We start from the raw sequence: 27,655 nt of genomic DNA, 5'->3' as shown, positions 1-27,655 counted from the left end.
TTTGGCTTTGCTGAAGATGTGCGTTTTCCGTTTCTTTTCTTTCTTTTAAGATAGCTTTATTTATTTATTTATTTTCTCCCAGACCCTATGAAATGGGGTTGCTTTTCATGTGTGAAGGGAACCCAAAGCTGTCATCACTACAGCATTGTAACCAAGGAGCAGCAGGGTATGAGTGTTTCAGCTATGGATACCTGAAAGTTCCTGGGGTACACAATTCACCACTCCTGCCTTACTGGTCTATTGATTTGTGCCTATAAGCTTTCTATAAAAAGCTATAAAGCTGCTTTGAAGCTGCCTGTGTTGCGGTGAGACCTTAGAAATCAGGTTCTCTGATGATTGGGGAAAGGAGGAGGAAAGAGAAGCCAGCTTATTTTTTTCCCCCTTAAAGTAATCTTTTTTTCTTTCCTTTCTGGAGGATTAACAGCTGTGTAGGGGAGCAGAACCATCAAGCATTCGTCCTTGCACTGTTCTTCTTCATGCTCACCTCTCTGTATGGGATTATGTTGACTCTGGACACCATCTGCAGGGGACGAACCCCATTCACAGCATTGTTCTACTGCCCTGGGGCCTATTCTGACTACAGGTGAGAGAACTGGGTGGGGAACTCAGGCCTGACCAGGCAGCTTAGCTCCTTAGCTGTTCTTCATTTTGTTCTTAGGGCCAGTGCTATTGGCTGTCAGACCTGATCTAGAAGTGCTCCTTAAATGGCTCTGGAAAGCAGGGATGCATCTCTGCTTTTGCCAAGGATGGGAGCCTGTGAGAGAGCTCACAATTTGAGCAAATTGGTGAAGAAGCTTGGACTTAAAAATCTTTATTTAGTGTCCTGTGTAGACAGACACTTTAGATGTTTGTTGCCAGTTAATGCCAATAGTCCAACAGTCAGGATTCAGTATGCTGTCTCTCTGAGGAAGGCGATGGCATTTGTCTAATGGCTTTGTCACTTCAAGTTATCTGCTCGTGCAGCGTTAACGTGCCTTGTCTGGCTGGGAGCAGGGTGAGGAGCTTCAAACACACGTTCAGAGGCTCGTTCTACCACTGGTGTGTAGAGTACAGCAGCACAAGTGACTCTGCCTTCTTCTGTACTCCATCATCTGTCAAGCGTGAGCTCTATTGTTTCCTTAAGAAAGGGCTTCACAGCAGTAAGAGCGAAGCGCTAGGTAGTACCAAAGGAATGTGCAAGGGTAGCTCTGCTAGCACTAAAAGCTGTCATTAAATATGCCACAAAGCTTTAATTTTGAGAAAGCCTTCAAGGATTATGTGACGAAAGCAGCAAAGTGAGATCACTGTGGCAGATGTAGACAGGGATTTGAAAGGCTAGTGATTACCAGGGAAAGTCACTGTAAAGCAGCTGCTCCAAAACTAAATGGCTTCCTTCCCATCTTTTTCCCTGCTGCCAGCTCTGCTCTGTCGTTCACCTGTGTGTGGTACTGTGCAATTGTAACAGCTGGCATGGGATACATCCTCCTTATCCAGCTGTTGAACATCAGCTACAACGTGACTGAGAGGGAAGCTCGGCTGGCTCTGCGGGACAACGCTGGGCGCAGGCTCCTGGGTGGGTTAGTGATAGACACTGGCCAATATAACAGGGGCTTTCTATGCAACTGGGGCCACTTCTTGAGTCTGGGCTCTCCCCACCAGCAGCGCTCTGCTGAAGACATTGTATGACACCCTTTTTTGTGCAGATGACGTTGACTGACTTTCCTTAGCAGGGGAACAGCCCCTTCCACTAGAACTTCCTCCTCTACACCTTTCCTTTGTGGTCGGTGTATGGGCTGCCCATCCCATCGCAGACATCAGAGGCTTTCCCAAGCAGAAATGGTTCTTTGTGTGCCATCAGCCAGCAATAGGATGCGGAAAGCAGTAAGCCATATGCACAAACCTGGAGAGTGGGAACCCGCTGCCTTTTTGCACTGTGGGAAACTTTGTGCAGCTCGACAGGAAGAAGAGCACAAGGTTATGAAAACTTGAGTTTTCATTAGGTATGAACTCTGGCATCAGTGGGAACCTGCTGTTGGATTTCAGACTGTACGCTGTTTTTTGCAGCTTAAGGAATCTCTGGCTTGTACCTACATGCAATGCTTCAGTGTTGTTAGAAGAGCAAACTTTTAATATAGAAAACAGATGGACTGGTGCAGAAGCCATGCTGTTTAGTTGGGGAGAAAAAAAAAAAAAGACTGCTCAGGCAGTCACTGAGTGCTCCATCATCTCTGGTGCATTTTTCTTTTTCTTCCATCCCATCTAGCTGTATACATGCTATTGCTTGTATTAAGTGCCTTTGTGAGCAACATTCCTGTAGGGTATTGTAAGATCCTCTTGTCACTTGACCTGTCTCTCTGACTGGGTGAGAAGAGTGTCATCTTTGATCTCATTCTTTTTTGTAAGCTGAGTTTGTGTTGGTTTGATGGCTTGTCTCATCTCCCTCAAAATATTTCTGCTCTGATTATGGATGCTGATGTGAGACAGCAGGTGTAAATAGGCGGAGTAAGAAGGAAAATGTTTTGAAGAAACACGATGTTTGATTGTGAGGGGAAAACAGATTGCTGCCTGATGCTGTTGTTTTACAGGAACTGCCCTACTCCCTCCCTCTCAAGGAGGAGAGAGTCTGTGGGAGAATTGACTTTGTTGCTAACAGTTTTGGTAAGCAACGTTTTGATTAGTTGTGTTGCTAATAAGAATGATGTGGTCTTTTCTGAACCCAGTCACCGGGGAGTTGCCCTGGTGCCTGACTGTGGTTTTTTCAAGCCAGGAAGCTGAGGAATTTTGGTGTCTGCATATGTAAAGAGTTGGAGAAGATGCTTTGGAGCTGGCAGCTTTTGGGGTAGATGACCCACAGGTGCACGTAGATGAAAGCATTAACTCTGTTCTGCAAGAAGGCTGCATGTCTTTCAGCAGCCTGCAACTGTATTATTGCCTAGACTTGAGCTTCAGCTGAAATCACAAGGTTTTAGTGGTGATGGCTTCTACCCTTTTGGGGGTGGGGTTTTTGTTGTTTTTCACCTTAAATCCTTTCTGTGTGTTGACCCTGCAGAAACGTCTGGCTGGAAAAGTCTGGGGCTGTGGCATGAGAGTTATGGCTTAAGCCTAAGATGCAGAAGCAGTGGTAAGAGCCTCATCTTAGTTAATGATGCCTTCAGATACGTGTGCAACTTTCACAGATCAGACTTGCCCTGCTTCCGCTTGTGTGGTAAGCAGTTAAGGGGTGTTGCTTGCATGATGCAAATTCAGTGTGCACTGTTGTGCATATTCCCTAAAGAAGAGATGGTACATGGTGCTAAGGGACAGCAGAACTGGGACTGCCCCTTGAGATCCCTGCCATATTTGGTGTGTATGCTCCTGAGTATGTGTCCCAGTTTAAGGTAAAGGGCATGCACTTCTTTGCACTGTTTGTTTATCTTAAGTGGCACCTACAACTTCTATAACCAGCAGATAACCAAGGAGCAGCTGTGCTTGGAATGTGGCTGTTCAGAAACAGCTACTGATTTACTGAGCATCCTTTGTTTCTTCTTACCCCTTTTCAACTAGTGAGCAGCTCTTTAAAGGAAGTAAAGGAGGCACCTCTTGTGCTTCCTGCCTCTTGTCTAACACACTTAGATTTCTGACAACTTCCCTGGCACTAGTGTGAAGTGAAAGGCACTCAACTGGACTCTATTTCTCTGGCAGCTAAGCATGACCTTCTCATTGTTTGGAGCTGGAGTCTGACCTTAGAAGTTTAGCTTTACGCAAAGATCTCTCCTCTGTGTGAGTTGTCTGTAAATGCTTCTGTAGAACATATGCATTTTGCAGTGCCTGCTGAGATGAGCTGAAGCTTGGCAACCCTGGAGCCAGGGTTAGCAGGCTTGTGATCTTCCCAAACCTTGTTCTGCTGCCATGTGGGAAGATGAAGCCAGAATGAGCTCCTGGACTAAACCCCTGCTGTGAAGGTAGCCAACCTTTCTGCTCCTCTGAGTTACACACACAGACATCAATCATGCCTGTAAACTGAACAAGCTCTGGGAGTGCTCACAGATTTGAGATAAGTGGTTTTTCAGAGTTCTGCTCTGGAAGAAAGCAGAGCTGGGCAGGTGACAGATTCATTCCCCTGGCAGTCACCTGACCCTGTTGTACTTTTTCTCTCCCATGGGTGGGTTTTCATTATTTGCAGCTGCACATCAGTGTAGCCTTGTCCCTTGCTTTTTAATGAACTCTGGTGTGGGAAAATTTAAACTACTTATACCAAGGCTTTCTCAGTGGAATTGTCAGTGTGAGCTTGAGTGCAAATTAGGTATCAAGGACCTTGGACTATTGTAACCCTGCCAAGCTTGATCAAGTCCATTCCAGTATGTAGGGTAAAGTGCTTAAACTAAGTTCTATTTTTGCATCCTATCCAGAGAGAGTCAGAATCATTCAGGACAATAAAATGCTTGCAAGACCGGGTTTTTATATGAGGAGAGTGCAGTGCTGACTTCCCAGTGAGCAGGAAGCTCACTTCACTGTAGTCTGCATAGCAGTGGTGGCTTTTCCTTTAAGGACATGGCTACTGTTTATCCTCCTGGCTTCTTGCTGAGAGAATTTACCTTGTGCATACCTTTGGAGATGGTGGAGATCTGAAAGGGTGGAAGTGTTGAAAGCTTCAGATGTATGCACTGGAGCTCTCCTTTTAATAGCCTTCAGAATTAAGAAGACCTTAAAGGGCAACGTTTCCTGTTTCACTTATAACGTAGACAGACTGCTGTGATATCTTGTGCACGAAAGGGCAGTTTTTGTTTTAAATTTTATTGCTGAGCTCAACATTGGCTGTGCTGGGAAGAAAATGCTAAAAACTAGAGCAGCCTGGTAGGGCTGGAGAGTCAGTCCATAAAACCAGTAAACAGCATGCATCAGTGTGACAATAAGAAAACAGTACGCTGCTGGTCGTTTCAGAGTTTTGTGTGTGAGAGTACCCAGGGACAATAAGAAGCAGGGAAGTATTTGAATGGTATCCAGCCTTGATGTTTCTTCACCCAAACTTAGAAATGGGTGGATCTTGCTTTAACCATGACCTTTTGTTGTTTCATGACTGGTTTGGTTTTATAGAAGGGCCAGGGTTCTAATGTTGCTGCTGTCCTAGTGTTAAGCCCCCTATGTACAAATACTAGCACCCTGTTGTTTGGTGACTGTACTAAGAGCTGTACATCATTAGATACACTGTGTAAATGGTGGCTTGGCACTCTTAACTTTGTCATCTTAAACTGAGCTGCTCATTGTAGACTAGTCATAGGTCCCTACGTACATTGTTTCTCCATTTAACTTGTCTTCAGATGACAAGAGTCGCTGGTGAGCCCAAGTTGGTGCTGCTTGTGATTTCTTCTCATATTTAACCTTCATGCTATGATGGTGCTTTTCTGAAGTAGGTTGCTTTCAAGTGTCTTAATGGAAACCATTTGCTATAAAAGTTCTTCTAGAGTGAAAATGGATACTGCCTCATTGCCTAATGTCTTAATAATGTGCTTGACATTTTCCTTCTATATGAATGTATATTGCCTCGTTAGGGCAGAAAGCGTGTGTGATTATGGATGTTTTCCTATATTGCTTTCAATGAAGAACTCTTGTTTTATTAAGATTTTCTTCTTCTAGGGTGTTTGCACAACAGAAATCTTTGGACAGGTGAGGTTCTTTCTGAAGCCTCCCAAAGTCTTCATGCATTTAATTACAGTACTAAGAATGACATGCTCTGGAAGAACTGTTTGCCTTGGAGAGTGGAGTGTGTCTTGTGAGATTTTTCTTGTCTCTGTTTTGGTTTTTCTTTCCCCCCTGCCAAAGCTTTAGGAAGAATTTCCTGAAACATTTGTGAGCTTTGTTGAAAGGACTGGTGTGTGTGTATGTGTCCACAGTATACTGTATCCAGTGATTTCAAATAGATGCAATGATAAATCAAAATAAACTATCAGACATTATCTGTGAAGTTGCCTCTTGATTTATGCCAACGCCCACAGCCAGGTCAAACATCCAAAATGTGCCACCATCTCCTGGCTACTTAGCTGTAAAGTGGACATAGGAACAAGGGAGCAGCAGGCTAAGGAGGCATTTGGAAATAGATATTCTTGCAGTTCTTCAACTACTGACATTCAAATCTTTTCATGTTGGGATGAAACAGACTTGGCTGGCAGTTCTCACCACCACAGAAGTTAGGAATACTCCCTTCAGTGGGGGTTTGAACCAGGGCCTTGAATTTAGAGTAATGCCATCCAATGTCTTGGTTTCTCTCCTGTACCTGCCCTTGCAGTACATCTAGAACCCTGAAAAGGAACTGTTTTTTCCTTTGTTTGAACTCTTTTCTAAGCCATGCTTGGAAATGACATGGATATTTTTTGTGCAGGTAGTGGGGAGACGTGTCCCAAGATACCAAAAGGATCAAATGACACATCTTTTGAAAGGCAAGATGACTTCTGATGAATAGAGTAACAGGTGCCTTTGATTGTTCCCAGAGCTCTGCTTTGATTTGCCTGGTGGCATTTCTCTCAGCTGTTCAGCAGTGTCTCTTTGAAGATTGCTTTGTGCTTGCTGACAATGAAGACTTTTCAGCAGCAGTAGCCAGACTTGTGTTGGGTGCAGTCAAGGATTTTTGGGAAGACATGAAAGAACTCAGCAGGGCAGGTGTTGAATGGGGATAAAGAGAAGGGCAGCTTGTGATCAGATTACGGTTCTGAATTTGCTGTTATACCGAAGTGAAAATGCCTTTTTCTATGGGATTAGCTGCAGCAATGACAAAATAGGTGCTGAAGTACACCTTCCTGGATCTTCTTTTGGCTTTTTGCTGCCAGAACAATACAGAAGAAGAGCATCTTGGGACAGTGGGAGAACCTTGGTCAGAACTACTAAGAATAGAAGAAAACCCCAGAAGATAAGACTGGTCTTTGTCTTCAGTACTCTTCAAAAGCAAGTGCTGACTCACCCTTCATTCTCCCCCCCCCCCTTCCACCTAAAGTACAGTCATGCTCTACAGAAGCAGCATTATTTTCATGGCTGGTGAGTGGGCACAAAATGCACAACTATGGCATTGTTGGAGGAAGAATCCACAGTTCAGTAAACTAGATGCACTCCTGAGCAGCTGGTGATATGCAGTACCCTTTTAACATGTGAGAGACTTAGCTCTGCTTAGCCTATGGCTAGCCTCCTTGGCTCAGTCCTCTGCAAGAGATACCATCCTTCTGCAGTGCCTATTTCCCCCTCTGCAAGATGAGTTATTCTACCCTCTCAGCTTGTAGCTTCCTCTCACAATCTGCTTTTAATGCAGCCAGATGGTCTGTACTCGCCCACACTCTGTGTGGGCACCTTCAGCTCCCTGCACTTGGATAGCACGCTCATCTGACCTGGTGGTGGTCAGGTCTGTCATTTGCCGTGGGGAGAGTGGTAGATGTTAACATTCTTGGGAGGGAGGCAGCCTGGGCATAGCAGACGTCTTCAGAAAGACACTGAGTCAGTTGGGCAGCCCAGCTTGTGTGAGAGGGGAGGCTCTCTGGACAGACTATCTTCTGAAACTAAAGCTTCTTAAGCTTTGGAAACTGGCCTATCCTACACTGCTTAATCAATAGTGCTTAGCTCTGGTCCACGCTCCCTAGACACAGACTCCAATCATTCAGTCAGCTTCTGTCACATTGATACTGAAAACCTGGTTATGTTCATTTCAGATTTGGGTGTACTGAAAACGTTCAGTGCATATACAGGATTAAGAAAATTATCCAGTACAATGGGTAACGGTAAACTGCCACCTTCCTTGCTTTGCCCTGGTATTTTCCATATTGCCAAGCTATTTTGGAGACAACTTCACCTATCTTGGGGGGAAAGCATTTCCAGACTCCTCCCTTATGCTACTGCTGAAGAAAAGACCGTACCTTAGCTGCATTAGTGTATCTGCACTATGCTGCAGGTTAAGGTTAGAGTTAAGAGAAACCTTCCTTTTGATTATGTCAGTTCTAGCTTATGTAAAAACAGTCAGCGTTTTTTTTGTTTGAGGTATGGGTCAAGTGAAAGGGCCTAGACAGACTTGCACAATGAATCTTTAAATATTACAGTGAACCAGCCTGGAGAATGTTTATGTGACAGACATGAAGCAAGAGGACACAACAGAAGGGAGGGATGCCATCCAGAGGGACCTAGACATGCTTGAGAAGTGGGCAAATGAGAATCTAAGGAGGTTCAACAAGGCCAAGTGTGACGTTTTGGGAGAGTGGCAATCCCATATACAAGTGCAGACTAGGAGAACAACTTATTAAGAGCAGCCCTGTGAAGAAGGACTTGGGAGTCCTGATAGACAAAAGGCTGGACATGAGCCATCGGTGTGTGCTTGCAGCACAAAAGGCCAATGGAATCCTGGTCTGCATCAAAAGAGGAATGGCCAGTAGAGAGAGGGAGGGGATTATTCCCCTCTACTGTGCACTCACAAGGGCCTATCTGCAGTGCTGTGTCCGAGCCTGGGGTCCCCAGAATAAGAAGGATGTGGAGCTGTTAAAGCAAGTCCTGAGGAGGGCCATGATGATAGTCAAATGGCTGGTGCACCTCTACTATGAGAGAAGGTTGAGGGAGTTTGGCTTGTTTGGCTCGGAGTAGAGAAGGCTCTGGGGAGACCTCATTGTGGTCTTCCAGGAAGGGAGGTCAGAAGCAGCAGGGAGACTGACTTTTTACACAGTCTGATAGTGACAGGACAAGAGTAATGGCTTTAAACTAAAAGAGGGTAGATTTAGGTTAGATGGTAGGAAGAATTTTTTATTTACTCAGAGGGTGATGAGGTACTGGCACAGGCTGCCAAGAGAGGTTGTGGATGCCCCATCTCTGGAGATATACAAGGCCAGGTTGGCTAGGATTCTGGGCAGCCAGATGTGATGGCTGGCAGGGGGTTGGAACTAGATGATTTTAGAATGGCTTAGGTAGGAGGGGATCTTTATCATAAGAGGTTCATAAACCTGGAATAACCGCTTGCCACCAAAATCAAAGCACCATGCCTCTGAACTGGACAGCACTACAAACTAGACAGTCACTGTAGAAGTCCAGGTTTTAGACTATCCATATGTGATGCTGTGATCTATTCTGTTAGTAAATAGGATTTGCACAAACAGCTCTTCTCCTCCCATCCAAACTTCCCTGGCACAATTAGCTAAAATCTGTTCTTTGTGTGGCCAAGTTCACAGCAGTGGTTAGCAGGGATCAGCTGATAGTCAAGTCTGTTTGCTCTCTGGTCAATTTGTCATTCTGTGGAGTACTGGCAACAGAAAAGCACCAAGGTTTCTGCTTAATAGATACATCTCAGTTCTCCACTTCCTGAGCTGGGGTGGATTAGCGTCAGGGCTGCAGCTTTTGAGTGTAGAAATGGTCTCAGCTTGAAATGCTGTGGCTACCTAGGCCTTGCTGCTACCAGCCCATAAATCCCTATGGAGACTTCATCATGGGAGGATCTCATGGGGAAGAACTCTCCCTCAAGTCCAAAGTAAAAACATCAAACTAAGTTCCATATACGTTTGGTTTGGCCCCAGGGAACTTGCTTTGGCTGTAAGACTACCATTTTCACTGAACAGAACTTCATCTTGAATTTGTTTCAGCTGGAAGAAAGATAGCACTGAACAGAAGGAGACCTTTTGTCCATTTTCCCAGTCTCCTTTCAGTTTCTTCTGTCATGTTTGGAAGTCAGGAAGAATTTCAGCCACTCTCCTTCGTAGCTGGTTCCTCCTTTCCTCTCTCTCTCTTTCCTTTTTCATCAGTAGTGGGTACTGCCTCCAAGCCTTGAATGCATCAAGCATGAGTCTCCTGAAAGAAATGATGAACATAAAGAACAGTCCCTAGATGTTTGCTTAGAGGACCAGATAAAAGATGACCTCTATTTGAGGGGAAATTCCCCGGAAATACCTGTGGGATTTGACCTTTCTGCAGCTAGTTAGAACTGTGACACCTTGAACGTGTACATGTATGCCATTTCATTAATATGTTAGTCATCCCAGGGAAAAATAACACATTGCCATTCTCCATCCTTCTCCTGCAAGGATTTTGCTCTTCTCTCTGACAAGATTCATTAGCTTGTGTGTGCTCAGTGCTCTGAAGACAAAAGATGTTTCTTAAAGAATAAACAGGGTCTCTGAAAGCAACTTATTCAGGAGAAGTGTGAATGGAAATTATGGGTTTGTTCAGTCCAGGTCAACTGTGTGGGAACACAGACAGTTGGACTCCATTTCTTATCTGAGTTTAAGCACCTCACCAATGTACTTTGCTCTGGGTTCCCACGTGTTCTGTGGAGAACAACCATCCCTTTTAAGGAACAGCTCACTGCTGAGCTCTCAACTGTCTGTTGCCAGCCACTGGAGGAAGAGGTGATGAGGCAAACCATGTGACTATGCTCCTAATGCAGGTCATGCTGTAGAATCAATCCAGACTCTTCCTGCATCTGAATTCTCCTTGACTCCTCCAGTTTGCTGGTTTGTTGAGTTAAACCATGCCTTGTTCTGGCCCTACTGACTTAGCAAGGTAGAACAGCTTCACTATATTATGTAAGAGGTGATCCTGGCAGATCCTGTTTGAGGTGTACACAAGTACATCCCTATCGGTGACTGTGTGGCTGACATACATTTGTGGTCAGGTAGGTAAGCATGTTTCTGTTTTCTGCTGAACTTTGACAGTAGTTCTTTTCTTCCTGTTCAAATGCACAGTTGATGCAGTTGTGTGACAATGAGTGAAATAGCTGCATCTAGCTCCAATTGTGATCGGTAGAACTGTTTGCTGTGTTTTTTCCTGTCAAATCAGGCTCATGATGGCAGAAACAGAATGATTCCCTAAGTAGGGTTTCTAGTTAATCAACTCTGAATTTGTAAACCAAATCATTCACTGTGGATGAAACAATATAATGTAATTCCCGCACAATCGTTGCTTGGTGTAACTGTACTTAAAGATTTTCTGAGTTTAGAGGAAGCTGCATGGCCCAATCTGCTAATTAGCTTAGAAAGTTTCAGCCACTTAACTGCTTTCACTGTATTTTCTTCCAGCAGGTTTAAAAGTCCTGTAAAGGATATGACTAAACTTCCTTCTCTGGGCTGTATGGACTTTTTTTTTTTTTTACTATAAATCTCTGCTGATGTTGTCTGTTCATATCACAGAAACAAAACACCAGCAGTATATAACCCACTTCACATAATGTTGGGGAGAGGATCATTGCCCCGTCAAAAGCAGAGTCTCTAAAATATTCTGTGGGGTGGAATTAAACCTGTGTATAAAAAGAACTGCTGGTAAGGGAATGTGCTTACTTGTTACAGTGTTCAGTAGCAATCTTTAGCTTCTCCTTTAAGGTGCTTTTTTCCTCCATGATCAGATCAAACCATGCCCAGAAAGACTTCCTCTTGAGGCAGACTGCATGGAAAGCACTTGCTTTCTTCTCCAGAGTGGAGAAGTAATCTTTGTACTGGGGGAGGAAGACAGAAGGAGGTAAGAATGGCAGCTTCCTCACAATTCCCCATCCCAATAAACACATACAGAGCAGCACTGAGACAGTGGCTGTAAAAGGTAACAGGAACAGGAGTCGGATGGAAATCAGTGGGTAACAGGGATAGAGTGTGTAAAGGTGGATGTGGGGAGTGTCGGAGCGTCCTAAACTGAAGAGAATGATGGAGAGTGTAGAGCTGAAAGAAGGTCTCTGAGGAAGGGAACGGTGGTGCTAGAACGAGGACAGCATATCCCAGCAAAGGCTAGGCTGCAGGACTGTAAACAAGTGTGTGATGATGGGAAAGTATGGCAGCAGCAGGCTCCCTTGGTGTTGTTTCTCCATTGTGGAGAAGGCAAACCTTTAGCCAGTTCCTGAAGCACCATCTGATCGATGTGTGGGAGAAGAAGGCCTCAGCCCGAGACACCTTCTCCATGAGTCTCTCCTGGGTGTGCTGGAACCAATTCATCAGGCATTTCCTCTGCAGACTCGAGCAGTAGTGCCTTTGGGCCACCTGAACAAAGGCAACAGAAAAGGCAGCTGGTTACTTGGAATAGTGCGTGTGTCCTGAAAACCAGATACAATATTATATTACCCCAGCTCTTGGGGACTCCTAAAATGCAGTTGTCTGACAACTGGAGCAACTTGCACGGTAAGTTCCTAAAAGCAGGGAATGCTGAGTCTTTCCTAGATAAAATCCTTTTGAATTTGATACACAGTTTCACCTGTTGTGGAGCGGAGGCATTGCCTAGCAATTTAGTCTAACCCAATCCTTAACACTGAACAGCAGGACAGACTTCCAGAGCATCTGCTATCCCTCTACTTCTTCCCAGCTGGACACCTATGTGAATTGGATTGAATACTGTAAGTAGCTCCTGTGACTAAAAATGGAAGCTTGCCAGTTTAGCCCTGGGCTTTGGCTAAATATTCAGGATAAAGTTTATTATCTACCACTGATAAGGCATGCCAACTCAGTCACATACAGAAATGTTTCATTATCAAGATGTATGTGTCAGGATCTCAGAAGCTATTAGTTATTCTCCACTGAAGGTGTGGCAAGGCTGGAAGAGGTGACTTTTGGTCACTTGGATTATCACATGTGTCTTACCTCAAGCAGTACCACACACTGTGTCAGCACTGCTGCCAGGGAGAATGAAACTCCTACTGATGGGCTGGCATTAACTAAATACAATGGCTTGGCAGTATCTTACTAACTAGCTTTGCTGTGATCTGTGGTGCAAAAGAACTGACAGGCTCAAATCGTATGACTTCAATTTTATTTATTTTTTTGCTTTATTTTTTGGGGAGGGCTAAACTAACTTCTACTGTGTTACTGGCATTGAGTTAAGTGGCAGTTGAGTTAATTGCAGGCAAGTGTATGCTAACAAAAAATGACTTTTCATTAGATTGAGATTTGTTCTTTTCATTCTCCTCTCGGCTCCTGTTTAACCAGCTATAAATGAGGACATATAAAAAAAATCCCACAAGTGTGATGACCTTTCATGATTATTGTCATATGAGATCATTTAAAGCCTCAATGTAGGGCAGAGTGTGCAAGAATTTTTGCTTTGTCCTAAAAGCCCATTATGGTTTCTGCTACATCTGTTCTTTTTCCCTTCCTCCCATGGCATCAGACCTTTCCTTTATTCACAGTGCTTACCATCATGCTTTCCATGGCCTGCTCCCTTAGCTTCTTCCATGGCACCATTCCCAGTTTTCTCAGTAGGGCCTTCTCATAGTGATCTCTGGCCTTTTTCTGGAGCTGTTGCTCTTTCTCCAGCCTTCTTTGCTTCTCCAGCTCTTTCTACAATACGAAGAGCAGTAGTTTTAATTCAGTCTGGATGAAATGAACCTTAAGGTTGTTGTGTTGGAGCTGGAGCTCCTGACGGGAAGTAAGGGTCTGTGTTATCTTTAGCAGTGCAAACTAGACACGAACCAGTAGAAGAAAGCAAGCTGTCTTGAAAATCTTCATGGAAGAAGATGATATATCTAGACATTTCCTTGGGCCATATGTGAACACAGGGCCTTCCCCCAGCACTGCAGTCTGGTGTTACAGTAACATGCCATATAATCTGTGGCTGCCAGCAGCGCTGAGGTAACAACAACCTCCTTCTGCTGGGCCCTCATCAAACTGAAGAGAGGTGAGCTCAAAGGGTAGCTATTTGTGTTTATGAAACTAGACTGGAAACCTGTACAAAAATGATTGTTTTATCCATGGAACCCATCACTTAATCTAGCTTAAACACTGAAGAACAGAAGAATAGAGAAGGTATGTGGGTATTACGTAACTGTACAGTATTACTTTTGGTTGAGACACAGAGTTAAAGGTCAAACATTCTAAAACGGTCCAAGTAGAACAGTATTTATAGATTGGATTCCTGTGGGATTTCAAGTGTGGTGCTGTTTGGGTTACTAGGGCAGCTCATTTGTAAGTAATAAGATCGATGTGGGGCTATTCCCAGGCTGCTGGATATTGTGAGCTCCAAGGTGGGGATGCTTCGCATTCTTTGGATGGAAGGTTGCCCTCCATACATCTGTCAGGCTTGTTTATTTCTAAATTGTGTCTTTGTGATTGGTATTGTTGTGTTGTTGGAGGAGCCTACAATTGGAAGGAACAGCCTGAGGATAGTCCAAACACACCCCCTCTTTGCGGGTTACGTGGCCATGGCTCAGCACTGGACATTCACTATGTGGGACCTTTAGTCTGGCTGCTGAGATGGGGACAGTATATACCTCATGCATTTGGCCAACAGCCCTTCTAAAGTTGCTAGAAAGGGAGATGGTGGTGAGTTGATGCATTTGGTGCTGTGGAATGCTTCTCTACTAACAAAGATATTAAGTTCACAGCACTGGCTGCTGACTGAGTGCAAGTGAGTAATGGCTCTTATTCCCTATCCTTGCTGAAGTTGGGGAGACAGATGACGTGTTTGATCACCAGCTTCTGCTGCCTCTTCTGCTCTCGTCTTTTTTCTTGCTGAGCTTCCTTTTCCTCAGCCTCCTTCCTCTGACGTGCTTCCTCTTCAGCCTTCAGCTGGGCCTTGGAATGCACAAAATAGATACAACTTAGTTCAGTGTCCCTTTTTGGAGAACACGGGCCTCTAAACGTCCCCTGGACAAGCAGTATTCTTCTAGTACTGACTAGTATCTGAAACTCCAGAAAGAAGCAGACTTTGTCTCATACTAGACATGATGCATGCTGGACAAAGAACTGTGTGGAAGAGAGAGGAAGGAAAGATTGTTCTTTCTACTACCCGTATGTGGCAGTCTTTCTTAGTTCTAGGTTAATATTCACCTATGACCCTTGTCAGTCTCAACCTGCTTTCATTCACAAAGCTCTTGCTCTTGGCATGTGCATCAGAGGTCTAAAACCCACACCACCATGCATGATGGCAATCACTGTGCTTCCTCTAATCTCTATGATCACAACAGCAGTAGCTAAAGAAACCTAACCTAAAGCTTGTCTGCCCACCCTATGGTTAAAGCGATATCTAATGCTTGCTTAAGTTTCCAGTATGCATGTGCATCGTTCTTGCTTGAAGAAAGAAACACTGCTTGTTTTAGGATCCTGGTTCTTAGCTTTCTATTCCTAATGCAAATTAGTATTAATGCTCTCAGTAACAGATTTAATTAATGCCTTGAAGCTAAGAAGGCTCCTCTGTTAGATGTGTATCATGGAATTTCTATATTAACTATGTAAACATTATCAGTATCTTCTCCTTTCAGCAGAGATTTGCTAGAAACCAAGCTACAGGATTTTTACTAGGTTAGACTGCATGTTTTCAAGCTGCATGTGGCCAGAAAGGAAAAGCAGGGAAAAGGAACACCCATCATTTACCAGGTCCAATCAAGTGGATCTCTGCACTCTTCCCATCCTTGGCAAGGACAGTTAAGGTCATAAAGTAAGTGTGAAAAAGTGCTGGAGGGTGTTGAGGGAGACTGCTTCTAGAGTTGCAGCTGCATCAACACAAAGTGATACATGATATGGAAAGGCTAGTGGGTTCCCTGAATATGAGTGTAGCAGGAACTTTTTTTTTTAATGTATGCTGGATGTTTGCTTTTTGACAACCTGTAAAACTCCATTTAGATACTAAAGGGATTTTTCTTGGTCCCTGGGTTTTTGAGGTTAGAACAGCATTTCTTGTCATTAGAATAGTGTGGAAGTCTTTCATTTTTCCCACTGTCCATACCAATTTTTCCTCTTCTCTTTGTTGTTTAGCTTCTTCTAGTTTCCTCCTCCGTTCTGCCCTCTGAATTGCTCTCTCCTCCATAGCTACAGAAATGGAAACACAAATGAGCTATAGGGTAATGGTACAAGTTTGGTGAACATGACCCCTATACTGCCAAGTCCCCTTTTGACCTGGCAATGGCAGCACTAAGGAACTTGTTTTCAGCTGCCCCTTAACGCTGTCAGTGTTATGAAAAAGGAGCCCACAAATCCGTATAAGACTCAGGACTGCCCCAATTAGTGTCATTCCACTTTCCTTTGTTGTCAGTCACAGCAATGAGGCTGGATTATGAAAGCAGCTGTGTCTAGAAGTTTCACCCCAGTATTTCCTGTTTGAGGGCCAAAGATCAAGGAACTATTTAGGAGCAGTTACAGCAAGGTCACCAGGCAACTCCAGCTGCTTATTTAAAGAGTGACTGCATTATAAAAAAGTGCCTCTGCCATGGTGACACACAGGTACTCAGTCCCATTAGTGTGAAACTACTGCTTAATTCTTCTGGAAGGTAAGTTGCAGTGCAGCAGTGTTGCTGGCTATCAGTGATGTTAGTCTGATGTAACGTCACAGAACATGCAGTGAAGCTTCCCTTGCAATCACAAGCAAAGCATAGGCTGGAGCAGTCCATAATTGTTTGGATGTCAACAGGTTACCTCAAGTTCTTTTTTTCTATCAGCTGTGCCAGATTTCTCTGCCAAGGGAAAATATCTAGTAACAACTTTGCCTCTAATTACTTACGGATCTCTAAAGAAAAGCACTTGAGTGCTTCGGAAATACTCTTACTGTCCTCAAGCTGTACAGAGCTCAAAGAAATCAGAGTGATGGCTTGCACTAAGAAGCTGGGAACTGAACAGAGTCAGTTGTAATGAAAGATACCTATTAATGCCTAGCCATCATAGCCAAAATTGCTCTGGAAATTCTCAAGACTGTTGAAACATCACATAGCAGACAATCTTTTCTGCAGACTGTGACCACCCCTAGGTTAATATGGAAAAAGATAAGTTAAGGACATAGCAGAACGTGATCTTAATATACCCTATGAAAGGCTGTGTTGCATGTTTAATGTGTGCATGCTGTTCCAGTATGGCCAGAGATGGGGAGATAACTCACAGAAGACAGGAATCCGATGCTTCTTCTCCAGTCTACTGTTGTCTCTCAAAATCTTAGGTAGGTACTTAATTTCCCTGGGAATTCCTAATACTTGTGTGTGTCAAAGTTAAGTTAAAATGAGCAGTTAGCTTAAGTGTTACTTGAATGTGCAGTGAAGGGAATGATAGCAAAATAACTTGTAGAGCTCCATTCAAGTGATTGTTTCTAGTCTGACTAGACTCAGGTGTTAGTTAACAGCTGCTACAGCATACTGAGCAAGAGCTTGCAGTAGCCTAAGTTCTACAGATGCCTGATTTAGCCATGAAAACAGCTTACTCTCTCCCAGGGGTGGCCAGGCTAGAAAATAGTGTTGAGTTTTACTTGCATACCATTCTCAACCAGCAAAGTTGAGGTAAATAAACACAAGTTTACATGAGTTTTTGAAAAAAGTAGCCTAGAATGGTCTTTGCTGCCTAGAAAAATACCTTTCACTATGGGATGAGCTGACCTCTTGCCTTGCGTCGCTGCCTTTGTGTTCTCTGGCTCACAAGAAACAAGTAGACTACGAAAAGAAAGAGTAAAGAAATTCATCAATAAATATGGTAAATGTTGTCTCAAGCTTACCACGTATGACTGAGATACAGGCCTTATAATTTCTATTCTCCACTGTGCTGCATTTTCATTGTAGGTCCCTGATACACCTTTCTTCTGCCCAAAATGTGGTTAGCGATGCATTCTTACAAAAGAGATGAGTACCCAGAGCTGTTGCATATTCTGAAATACTGAGTATGACAATCTCCTAACTAAATAAATTCATGCTGCTACTATGTGTAACACTCGTTGCTTCTTCTAAGTACAGATCATGTGCTGTCAAGCAATTACAAAAACAGAGGATGGAGAACTGTGGCCAGACTGACACTGCTTGAGGCTATCACTGTTAAGAGGAACAGCAGATAGCACTAATATGATGGAAACATTCCTGTCAATTTGTGTTTCCACTTGAGTAGGGATGAGACATGATGACTAACTGAGCCTGCCTTATCTAGGACATATACCTCAAAGGAGTTGTATTCTGGCATCTGGATTGTTTTCTGCTTTTCAGTTTTTTCTCCTTGGTTTGTGAAGCAGAGTCAAGTGCCTGGGTTGCCACTGTAGCTTGCACTGCCTCTTCGTTTGCTCTGCTCAGCCTCTGATTTTCTTGCAGTTCAAGGATCAGCTCTTGCTGTTTCTGAAGCTGCTGCTTTTGCTCCTCAATCAGATGTTGCTGGAAGGTGTGACGATACTCAAAACAGCTACCATAAGCAGGAGCTGTCATTGGGCTGGGTGCTTGAAACTGCTTGGGAAGACCAGCTATTTCATTCCTGTACATAACCTGGTCCTGGGCACTCGGGGCTGCATGTTTGATGGTGTTCTGCCAGGCAAACTTGGGTTTTCTATAAGAATGAGACATGTGAGCAGCATCCCCACAAGAGTGGTCTCTGATCTGGTCAGGTTCTTCCTGCATGAGGCATGTTTTGGTTGGCTGGGGAGGGGGGGGGGTGGGAAAAAAAACAAACAAACAACAACAACAACAAAAAAAAAACAACGAGAAGGAAGATTTGGCATTAATTAAAAGCAAGCTTTCTTCTGATACACAGTATTACTCTAATGAAAATCTAGCAAGATTCCTGATAAGTAGAACAATCTCAGCTATACAATCTTTATCTAGTTCCTAGCCAGGGCAGAGGGGCCTGGGTATGCACAAAATGGGAGGATGTTGGAGAAAAAACTATTTTAAGAAGCTCTCTGCCATTTCTCTGCAAGGAGGAAATCCTGATCAGGAAAGAGTTCTGGCAGGAATTTATCTCTATTTTGTTAGGGAGCACAGCGTGGGACAACTGATTTCTCAGGGGTTAGCTCATCTCTCAATTACCACACTCCCTTTTGGACTTTGCTGTCTCTTTTCAATGCTCTGCTCAGACTGAGGCAAAACAGTTGTTGAAAATGAAATACAAGTGATCTACAAGGCTGATCTACTTGACAGCTCCCTCTCGGATGGGAGAACAGTCTACAAAGGGCAGCTACATTTTGCCTCTTCTCCAGATTTGATCAAATATTACCATGACACTGGTGCATGGTGAGGAATTATGCTGTGCCTCCTCTGGCACCTGTTTTTATTCAGAAGAGGCATGAGATACCTGATTTGCTTACTGATTTCTAGGTCAAACTCCAAATTTGGTTCCATCCTTCCATCACAACAAGCCTCCAAAGGAAAGTACTGACCTATTCTGATAATATAAACACAATGGAAAATCAGATTAACTGACACATGAGCTAATGAAAAGGTTGACTTGTAAAATATGTGAATGTGTCAGCTTTCATATGGGTCCTGCCCTATAGGTTTTACAGACAGAAAGGAAAGGCAGGCTGTGAACCAACGAAAGAGAAATTTAAGGAAGCAACCTCTGATTCTCCCATCTCCTTGTGATGTGCATTACCCTTAGATACTCACTGACACCTTTTTTTTCCCCACGCTTCTGAAAAGCCAGAGCGCTGTACTGACATGACAAAAATCTCTTGCCATGCAGTCAAGTGTTATTCTTTTTCAGTCTAAGCAGGCATTAAAGATGTAACTAATCTCTCAGCAGAAGTGATCTGGGGGTGGGACTGCGACTCACAGTACATGAAGGGTTGTTCTCTGGCAGCATAAGAAATTAGTTATTTTTAAAACTCATCCACTGTCCTTCACAGTTGCCTCTGCTCTTTAACAGCTTCCCTCCTGAACAGCTGTAGGTAGGTACTGGGAGGTCACCCTGAACAAGAAGCCTTCCTCTGGAACAGCGTGCCTTTTATTTCAGATTGCACAGAAGTACTTTGTGAATGTACTGGAATGCCAACAGACAAAATTACACACAGGACTTTACCTCGTCTTGCTGCAAAACCTGATGCTGGTTTGCTTTTGCTGTCTCAGACTTGCTGACCTCCAGTGTTCTGTTCAAGCTACTCTTCCCCAGTGACACTGTCTCCAACAGCTGTGCCATCTTCCTCTTCATCTCCTCTCTCTTGAGCTGCAGCTCTCGTTTTTCAGCCTCTGCTTGGCTCCAGCGCTGCCATGCCAGAAAGCAGGAGCGCAAAAGCCGCCGCTGGTTATGCTCTGCTGACAGCTGGTTTTTCCTGAATGAGAAAGCATTTGTGTTATGATAGGAGTGAGGCATCTGCCAAAGCCCACCTGGAACAACTCTATTGAGTACAGCAGGCCAAGATATGTAGTCAGGCTCCCAAGTCTTTTTGTTACTTAACTCTGGAGGCCTTCCAAAGCTGTGCTGTTTCTCCAAGGAGGAATGAGAGAGCAGAGGTAATGCTCATTACTTTGAAGTAAATCTCCCTCCCTGGCACTTTGCATTTTCCTGTCATCCTTGGGCAGCAGAATAGGTGCTAAAGAGGCATTCTGCTTTCCTGCCAGCTGCAGAGAGGGGGAAGCACCAGTGCCTTGCCCACAGCCTCTGCAAGAACAGAATTTTCCCCTGCTGACAGGGAATTCATCCAACAGCCTCTTTAATGAAAGGTAGTGGGCAAAATGATTTTGACTGTAATACCACTGAAGTAGGCGATAAGCCATATTTATTCCTGATTAATATATTTTTAATATTAGCTGGGGCCCCGAGCCAGCCAGAGTGAGATTTCCAGGAAAGATACCTAGACAGAGAGAGTTGCAGACTTGTTGAACAGTGCTCTTTCTTTTCTTCTGCTTTCCTTAGCATCTGTGCCACAGGCCCTCTAGGAGACTGTAGGCAATGTAGCAGTTTTCTCAGCAAGCTACTGTTTTCCTCCTGTTGCCTAACAACCCTCTGATCACCACCTGGAATACTTGCAGTAGGAGGAATTTCAGTGTAGGGTCATTACCTGTTTTGATCTTGCAGATGAACTTCTAATTGCTGTGTCTCCCGCTCTATTTTCTGGGCCCATGTGTAGTTTCTCCATGCTCGCAGGACCTTCTGTTGGCATTTCCAGTCAGCAAGAGCTCTGGCTTTCTCCATTTTAATTCTGTGCTCCAGAATGAGTCTGAACCAAGCAGAGAAATGCCGCTGCATGCACTGCATGGGAGAGTTTAAAAAACAAAAACAAAAAAACAGTGAGCGAGATATTGACCAACACAAACACCAGTCCTTTTTCCATCATTCCCCTTATCTGACTTTGCTTTTAAGATTTTTATTTTCATAATTCCCACTTTCTACAAATACCTTGAGGGTAAATATAAATAATGCAGAACAAACGTAGCCTAATGCAAAAAGTGGGCTAGAAATATCATGGGGCTCAATGCTTTTGAGTGAAATGCTCTCAGTTCATGAAATGTAAAGGAATAAAATGAGTAAGGAATATGGAAACAATTTCTAGAAACAAGACAGATGTTTAAACATTTAGAAAATGTCAAAGATTCTATAGGTAAGGGTGCCTGATCTGAAAGCAGTCAGCAACTAGTCTATGGATATACATGAGGGTTTTTTTTTAACTTAGATGAAAATCGAGATCCTTCCTAGTGTAGATTTATAACATGACCTAAGCTCACCTTTGTTCCAGAAGGAAGCAAAACCATTCCTCTACTGTGTAATTAGAGTCACTGCCTCTGGGGGTGATTTACATTGTACAGAACAGAAATTTGCTATCTAATCTCTCCATAATTCTAGCCCTGCCACTGCAGACACTGCTCATTTTGATCCTCCAAGTGGGTCAAGTCACAAGACTCAGCTGTTCCCCTTTTGTGATAATGCCCTGTATTAATTGCATTCTTCTCGGTCACTGAAATCTCCAAATGGAGACTTAGAAAAGGACAAATGTCAATGCATTAGCTATTTCTTTCTGCTATAAGAAAATAATCAGAATTGCTATTGCTTAGCTCAGTTAAACAGTGGCTTTTCATTTAGGCTTATCTTCACAACTTCAACTGTGCTGGAAGGAGACTGTGTACTGCTAACTGCAGCTAAGCTTGAAGTTGGTGCGTGAGCAGATGAAGTAAGCTGGGGGATAATCACTGTAAAAGCTATGGGATTCTTTCATTGTGGGGGGAAAAAAAATAGATGATGTTAATTATGACTGCTGTTTTAATTAAGAATGTTTCATGATGGATGGCATTCATACCTGAACACGGGAAAGTTTATTTCCTTTGCTGAAACTACCCACATAAGATTATTCAGTACAAAAATATCTCTTTAATTGCAAGGATGTGATACAAGTACATATAAATCCTACAGCTGGCTGCAGTATCACAAATGAGCAGGTGCATCCGTGTTCCTTTTTTGTAAGCTCTCAGGATGATGACATTGAGAAATACAAAGGAGAACGTTGGAAATCCCCACATTTATATACCTATCTTGGTAAGACAGTGTAGGTGATTTCAGATGGAAAGCACTCCTGTGATTTAGCTATCGATGAAGTGAGTTACTATGGTTTTTCGTCCAATCAGTTTCTTTAATCTCCCAATAACAAATTGGTGGATTCAGGGTTCCGGGAGATTTGTGTTTTTATTTCCCTTCTGTTTTGAGATATTTTTGAAAATAGGGTATTAACAGTCAATAACAAGGGTATAAGAAATAGCTTCCTACTAAGGATTATTGAACTCTGCATGATTGTCCCAAGCTGTTGCAATACTGCAGAATATCCTCCTGACCCTAGTGGGAGTGGATCCTCAAAGAAACCATTACTCTAGATACAGTGGCATGCTTCAACTCTTAGAGATGCAGCTCAGGTCAGCCTAAACCCTCAGTACTTCTCTTTCCTACTCCTTGTTCCTGTACTGGGGTTTTCAAGGCAATCTTTAAAGTATCTTCTCATACCCTTTTGCACCACTACTTCCCCTCTTTTTACTTCCTTCCTGCAGCTGTTCTGGATGTGACATCTTTTCCACAGTTTTAAGCAAAATCTCCCACAGGGTACACTTGAGAGCTAGATGCAGTGGGTATGAGGAATCAAGATTTCTTGCTCCTGGTCTTACTTCTCGCCCTGGTTTTCTACTTTGCTGATATCTTGGGAAACTTGGGAAAAGTAAAAAGAGATTTAATAACCAGGACTTTTTATTTCAATTCTGCAGAGTAGCTGAAGGCAGGTAGTTCAAAGCCCTAGATAAAAGGATGGCGATGCTTACTCTCTGTTTATTGGTGTGAATTCGGCTCAGCAGCTCCTGAACCTTCCTCTGTTTCTCCTTTCCTTGCTCTTCTTTCTTCAGGTCCATAGGTGGTGACACATTAGTAGATACCTCCTGCACTGACAGCTTCTGGCTTTTTTCTTGTTCCCTTTTCTGTTCCCTGCAAAGTGAGCAAACATTGAGATCTAATACAATGAAGAAAATACTATAGTACAGGTCTTATCTACTTTTTGTCAATCTGATGATTGAGGAGAGTGACCAGTAGCACTTAGCAAGCTGCTATTTAACTCAGTCTTCATAGAGAACAGCACCAGTCAAGGTTTGGGATCTCAATGATTATGCAGCCTGGAGCATTTCCAAAATAAAACATGAAGAAGAAACTAAAAAGAGCTCGAAAATGGAACTGTATGAGAAGAATTAGGATGTGAGGGCTGCCTGAGTAAATAAGTGGCATCTCTACAGGTCACATCTCTGTGGCAATCCAAGCTTAGCTGAAGCAAAGAACATCTCTCTGCAGAATTCTTAGCCAAGAACATAATTTATACTCTTATAGGAGAAGAGGTCTATTAAGTGATAGGCTTTCAACATAGACTATTCTAGGTAGGCCAGCATTTCGTTCATTTACTTTAGTATGCTGGCTTTCATGCTGTATCAAGCACTAATAAGGCTGGCTATGGCTGTGAAATTGATGGAGAACGCATGGTATTACAAACACACTCCTGCTTTGTGCTCCAGTCTACATAACGGTAATGGCTGGAGGGAGTCTAACAACATCTTAAGCCCGTCTTCTCTCTAATGATAAATTCTGCCACTGAAGTAACAGAGGGATAAAAGGTTTGGGGATGTTTGAAGACAGAGCGATCGAAAATGTTTCCTTTGGGACCACTACTTCTCTTACATTTACCTGAAGAAGCTAAAAAGAGTTGCTCTTCCATATGGTGCTTTCTATGTCCCCTCCCCCCCCCTTACATTCTCCATGCTTCTGCCATAGTTTGCCTCTTCTCAGCCATTTCCTTTCGTAGCTTCACCATTTCCCTTCGGATCTCCTCCTCCTCCTTCTTTGCCTTCAGGGCCTTCCTTCTGTCCTCCTCCTGTATTTGAAGCTTGGCCTCGCACAGAATGGCCTTCCTCAGAGCCTTTTCTTGTCTCTGAAGCTCTAATGCCTTCTGACGCCTCAGTCGATTTTCTTTTACCTGAGGAGGAGGAGGACATTGGCAAGAATCAAAACAGGTGAGAAGGGCTCAAGAATTTGAGCTTCAGTGCGAATCAACAGGGTGAGAAGCACGCAACCCTATCTGTAGCTGGCAGTGATTGAACTGGTTGTTTTGAGACCACCAAAAAACTCAGTTCAAGAGAGTGGTATTAAACCAGCATTACTTGATAGGAGCATACTCAAAAGTGACAGCTGTGTTGGCTTCTCCTGTCAGTCTTCAGAAAGGAGGAAAACCTGAATAGATGAAATAGTGAAAGTTCACCTGAACAGTGAAAGCTGACCATGAACGCTACTGTGAATGGCTAACGTGCAAGCTGAAGCACAGTAACTTTTCAGCTCCATCCTGGAAGAGTATTGCAGTGTATTTGCCTCCAAGACAGGGATTTTTGTGGTCTAGGAGAGACTACCTAACAAGTGTCACTGAGCATTTACTCTAATCCTATAATCTTCAGTCTTATTCCTTTTAACTGTGCTGCTTTGCATGCACACCTGCTTGTGTCTGAGCTCCATGGTTATTCGTGGATCTGCAGGTTTTTGTTTTCCCTTGATGTCTTCAAGTCTGAGGTTTTCCACTATCCCACAGTTCACAATTTCACTCTGTGAAAGATGCTGTAGGTACTCTTGGACAGAAGAACTTTCCAATTCATGTTCCAGATAGTTGTACAAGTCTGAAATGAGGAATTCAGATTATCTCAAACTAGTCTGAAATGAATAAATCCCTGCATCAGATTACAAAGCCTAATATAATTAAAGGGATCACTTTTCCCAGACTGTCAGTGCATTTCTGATGAAAGCAGACATACTGACTGCACTCCATGTATCCCCAATGAGGATTAATCTAGTGTATTCCACTGAATGCACGAGAGCAATAACAACATTATGTCCATTTTTTACTGCCTTGCCTCCAAGCATCTCAAATTGCTGTATAAATCTGACAGGCCTTGAACATACCCACAAACAACAGAAATATAATTTCTTTTACAAGGGAGACATAACCCTGGCCATTCTGTGATCAGATGTTTATGAGGTACATTTGGGCATCCCTAAGGCCAGCTGCTTTAAGAGCTGGGAGAGAGAAATCATCACCCATAACGTGACTTGCACCTTTCAGTCCAGAAGCCATGAGCCCCATCTCCCTTCCCCACTACATCCTCTACAAACGAGCCAAGAGCTGTTTTGCTGTGCTCTCACCATCAAACCGCTTATACTTCAGAAGGGCTGTAGGATTTTCCGGGACAGAGTCAACTTCTGCTTCTCCATCACTTGTCAGCTCCAGCTGCAGTTTGGACTTAGCCCAGTTACTGAGCAGCTCTCGGGCTATCACAAAGAAAGAGACTGATGACTTTAAAAATATACAGGTAAGTGCCAACTAGCAAAACTCTTTCCCTGGGACAGTTGTATCACGTGCTCGGAAAACATTCTAAAATGACTGGAAGCTGATCTACAACAGAAAATGGAATAGGACTAATAATTCTGTTCTCATATTCTTGATCTATAAAAGAATAGGATGGTGGCAAACTTCTTCTCTGTCACATGTATCACAAATGAATTCTTTTGCACCTTATTTTTTCCTACAAGATTCTTTGGACATCTAGATCACCACAGTGATCATTATACCATTTATCAAGGAGAGAAAATGCACACAAAATAATTGATATCTCAGATAGCTTTACAGTGTTTCACCACTGCACCTGCAGGCACTTAAGATTTTTTTCATGTGTACAGCCAATGTTGTCACACATTAAATACAAAAAGAATCACTGTTGAGACAAATATTTACTTCAAGTGTACAGATTAACCTCTGCAAATAGCACAGCTCCAGTAACGTCTGTTAAGTCTAGATTAAAAATCTGTCACACAGCAAGCCTCAGTAGGGACTGTCTTTACTCAGAAGGCTGCAACTTAACTACAGGGATGCACCCACGATGGATTTGCTGCTCCTCAATGAGATGCCAAATACACAATTGGGTATAAAAGCTCTTCTGCAGACTTTATTTGCACCTCCACTCCTGTGGAGAAAAATGTAAAACATCCTTTTTTCAGCACTCCTAGTCAAAGCAAAGACAGTTAATGTGAGTGCTGCCTCAATGAGCCACCTGTTCTTACTGCATGGGAGTCTGGGCTGTTCCTGAAGCAGAACACAGTAAACCACAAGGCATCAGGAGCAGCTGCATTAGTGGAACCATCCATGCGGTGAGGGTGGGCAAAGGGCAGGAATCTTGCCAGCTGCTGCAGTGCAGGGCACACCTATAACAGGCGTGTAAAAAGAGGAAGCAGATGCTCTAAATCTCTGGTTCTAACTCAAAATGGAGGGTTGGACTCAATGATCTCTGGAGGTCCCTTCCAACCCCTACAATTCTGTGATTCTGTGAAAATGGTGATATTCCAAGCAAACCTTTCTCATTCAAAGGCAAAAATGCTTTTAAAGACTTTTTTTAAAAGAATAACTTTTTTTTTTTTTTTTTTAGAAAAAATAAATCCTATGTTTACTGTCCTTCAAATCACTTTTGTTTTCTCTTGTAATCCATCATTTCAGCTCAGGAACAAGGAAGTAAATCTGATATGAGAAAGAAGAGAGAAAAACTGTGTATCATTCAGTTATACCTTTCTTTGCAAACTGAGATACATGTAGATAATACTGTTAATTACTCTAATAACAGATTCTAGATAAATGGCTTCCAGTTGTGCTTGGAACAATCCGGTGAGGTTGATAGCTATTTTAAAAAATAAAAAACTGAGTAAAATGAGCATAGAAGGACAAATAAAAACAATAAGGAAACAGGAGGAAAGCAAGAGCGCTACCAGCTCTTTACACTGCAGATATATTTCCACTATTGATGGAAAATCATTTTATAATGTACCACAGTTTTAATTTTAAATGTCAGTAAGCACTTGTGGCTGCAGACGGTGCAAAGGGAGTATTTAGATAGTTAATTAGTAAGCAAAACTGCGTGGGAATTAAAGCAAGCCCACACAATTATTCATAGATGGGGAAGTAACACAGGGCCAATCCATTTTCACATTTGGCCTGCTGTCAAAAATATGCAGCTAATTTCATCCAGTTTCCTGTGGGCCAGTAACTTGTATTTGACCAGATCTTCAAAGGCAGTATTCACCTGTCTCAACCTGAAAATTCCAGGAGATGGGGAGCTCATCACTCCTCTAAGTCTACTAACTGAACTACGTTGAACTCTACCAAATGATTCTTTTATACCTTTCCTCCTCAGATGAAAGGCTCAGATCTTTACTGCCAACTGTTTCTCTTGGTCTACAGCTTCGTAACAGCCTGTCCACACCAGACCAGGGTGTTGCATCAAGAGGGGTTCATCCTAGGCAGCATATGGCTCACCTTCCAGACATGCCTCATCGCGCTCTTGCAGCTGTTCCATAGTTTCCAGCCTCACTGCAGGATCACAAAGCCCTTGCAGGTACTTGGGCTTTTGAAGGGAAAAAGCTTCAGAAACAGCATACTCAGAGGCTTGCTCCACTCTCTTTAAATTAAAGAAACATTTCTAAGGGTTGATGTATATTCATCGAGAGAGAACAAGCATCAGTGGGGCTGTCACACAAGGCAGTATGGCCGTTAAAAGAGATTCCTTTTG

At 43.2% G+C, this 27,655-nt stretch overlaps 2 protein-coding genes across 4 annotated transcripts in view; one reads left to right on the top strand and one right to left on the bottom strand.

Annotated features, from left to right (window-relative positions):
- The window catches only part of LOC125688163 (queuine tRNA-ribosyltransferase accessory subunit 2), a 41,206-nt gene that overhangs the window by 1,293 nt on the left and 12,258 nt on the right, over nucleotides 1-27,655 (top strand). For 2 of the 3 annotated variants that reach the window (XM_048933838.1, XM_048933831.1), the window contains exons 3-4: nucleotides 416-583; nucleotides 27,328-27,481. In XM_048933838.1, the coding sequence (XP_048789795.1) occupies nucleotides 416-583; nucleotides 27,328-27,481 (322 nt within the window). Of the gene's footprint in view, nucleotides 1-415; nucleotides 584-1,397; nucleotides 4,896-27,327; nucleotides 27,482-27,655 lie in introns of those variants that run through there. The other variant, XM_048933864.1, reaches the window with a different exon arrangement.
- Nucleotides 6,924-27,513, bottom strand: CCDC191 (coiled-coil domain containing 191). Its single transcript, XM_048933817.1, has 15 exons — nucleotides 27,403-27,513; nucleotides 25,245-25,370; nucleotides 24,543-24,721; nucleotides 23,810-24,033; nucleotides 22,841-23,000; nucleotides 20,605-20,795; nucleotides 19,626-19,875; nucleotides 17,778-18,244; nucleotides 17,208-17,284; nucleotides 15,601-15,683; nucleotides 14,349-14,450; nucleotides 13,074-13,217; nucleotides 11,775-11,927; nucleotides 11,241-11,395; nucleotides 6,924-9,756 (listed from the first exon to the last, which is right to left on the bottom strand). Exons 1-15 carry the CDS (start codon nucleotides 27,440-27,442, stop codon nucleotides 9,624-9,626), a joined length of 2,484 nt encoding a protein of 827 aa, XP_048789774.1. The 5' UTR covers nucleotides 27,443-27,513; the 3' UTR covers nucleotides 6,924-9,623.

This window comes from Lagopus muta, chromosome 1, assembly GCF_023343835.1.
Source record: "Lagopus muta isolate bLagMut1 chromosome 1, bLagMut1 primary, whole genome shotgun sequence".
Taxonomy (NCBI): domain Eukaryota; kingdom Metazoa; phylum Chordata; class Aves; order Galliformes; family Phasianidae; genus Lagopus; species Lagopus muta.
The sequence above is the reverse complement of the archived record's forward strand: the minus strand, read 5'-3'. Positions and strand labels throughout refer to the sequence as shown.